Genomic DNA, 7,592 nt, shown 5'->3' with positions numbered 1-7,592 from the left:
TCCCTGTATAGAAAGTATTAAATATGAGTTTGTTTCATAAAATTAGAAGAGTTTTCCTTGGTTTTCGAAAATTTTCGTTAGTATATTCTAGAATTTTTATGTTTTTCAAAATGTTTTACAAGACCACTACTTGAAATTACCTGCAAATTTTCAAATCTCCATCTTTTATAGTTTTGGAGAAATTGAACGCCAGTTTTGGCCTAATTGCGCCCTCACAGGTAAACAGTGACGTTTATGAAAAAATGTTTCATACAAAAGTTGTTAATTTTTTTATAAGCAACATTTTTTACTTTTAAACTTTTGTTCTATATCTAATGGTTTATAAGATGGATCCTACGGATCCAAGACCCAAAGAACCTATGTGGCTCATTTACGAACTTAGCCTCACGTTTTACGTCCTGAGCACGTTATAAAAATTCAGTTTAGTGTCTCTTTCCGGTTTATCCGGTGGAGTTATCGTGCACACAGACGGAAATTGACTAATTATAGGTGATTTTATGAACATTTGTACCAAAGTTTTGTTTGTAGCATCATTATTTTTAAGCGTTATAACGTTAAGTATACTTAGTATAGATTTCTGGCAGAGGCGGATTAAAAATTTTTGCTCCCCATAATAAAAACATTTGTTTAAAATGTATTTGATGCCAGGAAAAATTTTGCTGTTGTTTACCGTCAAGGGGACTCCTCGCCTATTGTATTGTCGGAACATCAAATTGACTATTAACTTTGTTCGTAATTTTGATACTTTTAAAATAATAACATTCAAAATTGATAAAACTGTCTTCAAATATTATGTGATTTTTTGTTTCTGATAAATGAATGTATGTATATGGAGATTATAACGAGTGCATCATCCTAGGTTTTTTTGAAATTGGTTTCCCATTTTATATAATTACTACATTACACCAGATGTGATTCAAATCTATCGAAATTAAACGAAATTTTCCTCAGTAAAAATTCTTTTTTTTTGCAATTTATTTAAATTAAGTAATTGCCTGGGGCGTTGCTATTGGCGTAAGCACCTGGCCAATTACTCAGAAAATGTTCTCAGTACCTTTAGTATTTTCACCAATTCGCTCCGTGTATGAGCTTTATTTCAGGGAGTTACCATTGTAACGACATATTACTTTATTAATACAATTGTATGGATTTAAATAAGTAAATAAGTACCGGCTAATAGCCGAACTTGTTAAGGGGTCTTAACTTGCTTAGACTACTGGCTGGGAGGTTGGGGGTTCGAATCCAGGTAGTGGCAGAGTGAACCAAAAATTTAATGGGGCGGTAAATTGATCACACTATCGTCACTTGAATAAGACCGAAGTGGCCGACTCCACCCACATTATAAAATTAATTATATATTCGGATGTAGTTTAAGAAATAAATAAAGATTAAAAACAATGATGCGGGTGGCCTCTGTTATAGACATGGTCTGAGAAACGGAGAATAAACCCCATTATTATTGATAATAATATCATTATTATTGTGTTAATTTACATTTAAAAAATTATTGTTTATTCAATTTCGTCTATTATTTTCACAATTTCTAACGCAACAAGTTTAATTAATTAACTATACTATTTACATGTAAATAATTGAAAATTATAGTCAAATAATAAGTAAAACATATGATTTATTGCAAATTTTAGTATTAATGCCCGCTTTTGATTTTAACATCAGTAATAGGAATCCGTTTTTTTTTTAGAAAGAAAACAATTTTTTATAGAAATGGACCATACCTTTTAAAAAAAGTTTGAAAATTGTATGAGATAAGACTTATTACAATAAAACTTACCTTATTATATGCATTACACTGAAGAAAATAAAAAGAAAAACCAGTGATTATCAAACACATTTATCACTAAAGCTTTTTTTATCCCAAAAAAGTACACAGATAATAATAATGTTTAACGAAGTATTTGAATAAACTAAACTCTTCAAAAATATTATCGGTTTTACAAACAATAAATAGTGGGGATAGAACTATACTTAACGAATTTCCCTAAACTTTTGTTAACCATCTGGATAACAGATACCTTGTAAGTAGTACCTACACCTACAAGACAGACAACTGGCAAGCATAGAATGCAATAAAATATAGTTTAATACATTTTTGGATTCTCCAAAAATCTGTTTTATAAGTAATAGGTAAAATACAAAAATGTGTTCACAATATTTTTTGTATTAGACCAAGAAACGAAGGAATAAAGTTGGAAAAATTTGAGCAGTAAGCCGGATTTGAATTCGGTTTTTGACATTCGATTCGCTAGAGTTTCAGGAAATTTTGTGACCTAGTCTGATTTATAAGAGTAAAGCATAATTAATATTCATTTTATAATTATGACCGTTAATATTAATGATGAAAATTATTTCAAACTTGTTACACGGCGGTTTTTGGGGTCGCTGAACACGAATATCGTGAGAGAATTGGTCTCAAGAGGTACCTGGTGGTCAAAGTAAACGATTCCTCGTCGCCTTGTGGGAAAATCGTGGGCCTTCGGGATATTTGTTATAAAATCGGTCCAAACTCGTTGCAAGAAAATTTTTGGGGTCGCTGAACACAAATATCGTTACAGAATTGGTCTCAGAGATACCTGGTGCAACGGTATCAACGTCGCCTCGAGGAGTTTTTTTTGCTATACGTGCAAAAACAAAAGGAACAAAATTTTGCTATACGTGTTAAAAAAATTACCTAATTAGTCCATTTCTGTTTGCCCGCTTGTCATGTCATCGCAATAACGAAAAAAGAAATATAATTATCGAACTGAAATTTCATTAAGATAAATAAAAAATCAAATTTTAACTTAAATTAACATTTTTTATTCCAAAAATAATTTCGTTTAACTATAATTTCACTCGTACAAACAGTATTTGATTAAAATAAATTTTCTTATAAAATATGCTCTAAAACACCTTGTCGAATCAATGTTTCACATTGGGCTCGAGGTAATAAATGTTGAGTATTCTTTTTTAATAATACTGACGTACCATCATCCAATTCAATTTTACCATAATCAATTAGACATCGAACTTCCATATACAATGATTTCGGTGGTTTCATGTCTTGCATTAAATCTAAACCTTCTTCGTCACCGACCGAACGCATATATTTTGCTAATGATTTTGAATAATTATTAAACCAGACTTGTTCGGACACAGATAAATTTTCTTTAACATCCGGCGGTAATATACTACCAAATTGCCAACGCATTGCCCTAATACGTTGCATACGATTAAAATAATATGATAATAAAATACGTTTATTTCGTTTAATTGCTAAATGTCGAATCTTAACGGTTGCAGCAAATTGATCGGACTCTGAATTTGTTCTAAAACACGAAATATGAAAATTGAAACTTTTTTATTCGGACTTTGGTGCAGTCCGCCACCAAATTAGCAACGAGTAACACACACAATAATAGTAATTACGATTAGCTAATTCATACTGATGATGACTACTTAGTAGTCGAAATATATATTTATATAATACAAAAAATTGATCTGGGAAATTGGGGCAAAAATCGTAATTTATTTCAAGCTCAGATGGAGTATCTAAATAAAAATATACATACACATCTTGATGATTCTCATTATACAAAACTCTCATTTCTTCAAGAACTTGACGAACTAAATCATCCTAAAACATTTGGAAAATTTAAGTAAATTGTACTACTTTAAAAAGTAAAAATTTCTATCTTACATTAAATGGTGGCAAATTGTCAGGATTTCTATTTAGTTCTTTTAATAGCTCTAAAGCTTTTTCGGCAAACATATTATCAAGTTTTTTTAAAATACAATTTTATTAAACATTAAAAACATCTCCATAACCTTTACTATTTCAGAAAACCGCGAAGATTATAAAAACTAATTACCATAGACTTATATTAAATTATTAAATATTACTAAGCTATGGGTTTAAGTGGGACAAAAAGTTGCTAAGGAAGACTTAAACTACCGATTTTAAGTGGAACCTTATTATAATATTCTATGATTATAAGTCACTTAAAAATATAGAATATTATACAGATGTACGGCTTCGCCATAATTATGATTGTTTATTATATGCTATTTATAGTGATTATTTACGATTAAATAATTTAGGTTAGCTTTATTTTAAATAAAAGGCAGCGGGTGGACCAAAAAAAATCACAGACCCAAGCTAACTTGATCCCATTAAAGGCATGGCCAACCAGAGGAGCACAAAGATTTTCGCTTGTGTTCACCCTGAGATGACCATCCTGTGCTCTGCGAGTTGGCCCTGCCCTTAATGGGATCAAATTAGGATGGTTCTGAGGGTCAATGTTGTTTTTTTTTGTACCTCGCTGAATTAACTTATTGAATAACAGTGCCTGAATATCACATTTTCACCTAATTAAATATTCTTTGAGTCGAAAAAAGAATTTCTTGTTATTATTTATTTTATAACTTAACATGGCGAACAAAAGTTTGAACCTCTCCCTGGGATAATTCCTACGCAAGGGCCTGAATTGGTTATAAAAATGAATAAACCACTCCAACTAGAGCTAACACCTATTAACGAAAATTAACTCATTACGTTATATTTGGTTGATCTAGGTCGAGTTAGCACGGGTTGGGGTGGTCTTTGGCATTTTTTTATACGTCAACTTTACAATTTCACTGGTTAGTTTACAATCTAACGGAAATTAAATATTACGGTGACATATATATTTTTTATTACACATGATATAAGTCTGTGATATAATTTAGAGGTTATAAATGAGGTAAATTGTCAATTTAACCAAAAAATTTAATAACATTGTAATATTTATTTTGGCCATCGAATATGTTTTCCCAAATAGTTTTTAAAATAAAATTAACACCTAATATAAAGAAATACTTTTCAACAAATGCAGTAGGATCTGCAGTTAATTCACTGCAAAATTCAAATGATGTAAATGTAGAATCAAATTGGATACGATCACCATCCTATGAAGCACCACGACAAGTCTGGATTGAAAATTTTGATACTATAGATGAACAAAAATTAGGAATTATGGATTTACATCCCGATATATTTGCAGAGATGCCACGAATTGATGTGATACATCAAAATGTGAAATGGCAAAGATTATATAAATGGGTATGTTATGCTCATACTAAAGTACGATCAGAGGTTCGAGGTGGTGGAAGGAAACCATGGCCACAAAAAGGTTCTGGACGATCAAGGCATGGTTCGATAAGAAGTCCGTTATGGCGTGGTGGGGGTGTTGCACATGGACCTAGATCACCAACGCCACATTTTTATATGTTACCGTTTTATACTCGTGTTCTTGGTTTAACATCGACTTTGTCTGTAAAATTAGCTCAAGATGATCTACATGTTGTAAATAATCTTAATATACCAACTGACGAAACCAAATTTATTGAAGAACTTTTTGAGAGTAGAAATTGGGGACCATCAGCTTTAATCATTGATGAGTATGTATTTTCTTTTTTTTATGATTATTAAGATAGTTCAAGCATCAAAGTTCAGATTGATTAAACTAAATTGAATAATCTTTGTAACCATCTTGTAATTTAGATCATTATTTAACCATAAAAATAAATTGGCATGGGAAATCGCGCTAGTGACATATTCACCTCATGCATGAGCTTTATTTCAGGGAGTTACCATTATAACGAAATATTACTTTAATAACATGCTTGTGAGTTTGGACATATAAGTCTATTGATTGTTTATATGTTTTACATTGAAAATTTAGGGTGCGTTCCATTATACACTGCCAGCACTGTACGTGCGTTTTAGAGATAAGGTACTCTCAGTGCTTTGGTCACGTGATCAAAATCAAACAGCGGAAGTTTTATAAAGTAGCCACTTCCAGTAAATTTTTCGATGTACCAAAAACACGCCGAATCGATTGTAGGGACCATGGAGGTTAGAGAGAAGGAGAACGATCGCTGTAGGAAATAGTGTCCCAGAAATACGGACAAAATAAGTGAGGCGCTGCGATCGCTAAGTTGTCTCAATAAAAGCGGGCTGTTGTTAAATTTGTACATTATGCAACTAACTTCACCTACTTATACTCATAAACAACTAACTTCGCAGATACTACTTACTCTTTCTCTCTAACCTCCATGGTAGGGACCAAAAAAATGATTCATATAATAAAATATTTACATTTAAAAGTATTTTGCAATAATTATTTGCAAAAATATTAATATACTCGCTTAATTAAAAAATTGCGACATTAAAACACTTCAGAATCGTACGCCTTGAATCATGGCGTCATCTGTAATGACAATTCCGAGTATACCAAAAGGTTTATACAACTAGAGAACGCCAGGGTCCAAAACTTGCGATATGATGAATGAGAGAGAAGACTGCCAGTGAGTTCTCCTATGTCCTTGGCTAATCTATATGTCATTGGCTACAAATTGTTTACGTTATTGCTATTAAGTAAATAGTTAAAAAAATTTATGGAATATTATTTAATACATTAAAAGTTATTCAAAAAGTAGAAGTTCACCTCCGATTATGGATATAAATCTGTCTCTGTCTTATTAAAAATGAAATTATGGATTAATTTGTGTCGCTCCTTTTTACAATTTGACGCTGGGCATAGTTCTATTTTTTCAGCTAGGTGAAATCCTAATTTGTCGCTCAAAGCCAGCGTCCAGCGTCATCATGAAATTGCATTAATGTTCATTTGAACTTGGACAATCTTAAAAATATTTTGATTTTTGATAAACGTATATAAATAATAAATATAAAATTTGAATTTATTTTTTTTTACAGTACGGATATAATGCCTAGAAATATAACAGTTGCTACAGATACTATAAAGCATGTTAATTTGATGCCAGTTTATGGATTAAATGTTTATTCAATGTTAAAACATAATACATTAATATTAACAGTTGCAGCTGTTCAAAAACTTGAACAACAATTATTATATCATTTAAATAGAAATGATGGTAGCTTAATGAATCGTAAATTTAAAATTAGTCAAGTTTAAATTACTACATCTTTAAATATTCATTAATTAAACGATGTCTCAATAAAAATTCGGCAATTAATTTTATGAAATAAAACTCAGTTACACAATAAGGAATATTCATGTATTTTTTTTTTATATTTTGAGATATTTAAACGCAGTCCTTTTGGCGCTCTCTGTTGATGATGTATTAATATGTGACCTGTCATTTAGTGACAGTTCAATTTACTGTTTACTATAGGTGTAATGTAATACCCACAGATGTAGTAATTATAGTATATATCCATGGTAATACCATTCAAAATATAAGTAATTAATACCATACAGTATGTCAACAAGTCTGACAACTCCACTATGACGTCTCGTCCGTTTTAAAATTTAAATTTCTTTCACTGAATTTGTACTTTTATTAATTAATTTTAAGTAATTAAAAATATATTAATTACTAAAATAATGGTTTAGTTCAAATGGCCAGCCAATAAAGTTACGGGAAAAAAAATATTTGAACCAAATTTAAATTTCATGAATATTCCCTATTTTCATTCAATATTTATTTCACCACCTTCAAATTAAACCTTATTTAATATCAACCTTTACTCCGTTTATTTAAAGTATTGTAATTAATATTCCGATGAAAAA

At 30.6% G+C, this 7,592-nt stretch overlaps 2 protein-coding genes across 2 annotated transcripts; one reads left to right on the top strand and one right to left on the bottom strand.

The window, feature by feature from the left end:
- Positions 1 to 2,841: 2,841 nt before the first annotated feature.
- Positions 2,842 to 3,838, bottom strand: LOC123295760 (DNA replication complex GINS protein PSF1-like). Its single transcript, XM_044877206.1, has 3 exons — positions 3,698 to 3,838; positions 3,570 to 3,634; positions 2,842 to 3,326 (listed from the first exon to the last, which is right to left on the bottom strand). Exons 1-3 carry the CDS (start codon positions 3,767 to 3,769, stop codon positions 2,888 to 2,890), a joined length of 576 nt encoding a protein of 191 aa, XP_044733141.1. The 5' UTR covers positions 3,770 to 3,838; the 3' UTR covers positions 2,842 to 2,887.
- An 868-nt stretch (positions 3,839 to 4,706) lies between these two features.
- On the top strand, positions 4,707 to 7,315 carry LOC123295334 (39S ribosomal protein L4, mitochondrial). Its single transcript, XM_044876643.1, has 2 exons — positions 4,707 to 5,436; positions 6,755 to 7,315. Exons 1-2 carry the CDS (start codon positions 4,802 to 4,804, stop codon positions 6,972 to 6,974), a joined length of 855 nt encoding a protein of 284 aa, XP_044732578.1. The 5' UTR covers positions 4,707 to 4,801; the 3' UTR covers positions 6,975 to 7,315.
- Positions 7,316 to 7,592: the final 277 nt, after the last annotated feature.

Source organism: Chrysoperla carnea, chromosome 3 (genome assembly GCF_905475395.1).
Source record: "Chrysoperla carnea chromosome 3, inChrCarn1.1, whole genome shotgun sequence".
NCBI classification, from domain to species: Eukaryota; Metazoa; Arthropoda; class Insecta; order Neuroptera; family Chrysopidae; genus Chrysoperla; species Chrysoperla carnea.
This window is presented reverse-complemented; position numbering and strand designations above follow the sequence as displayed.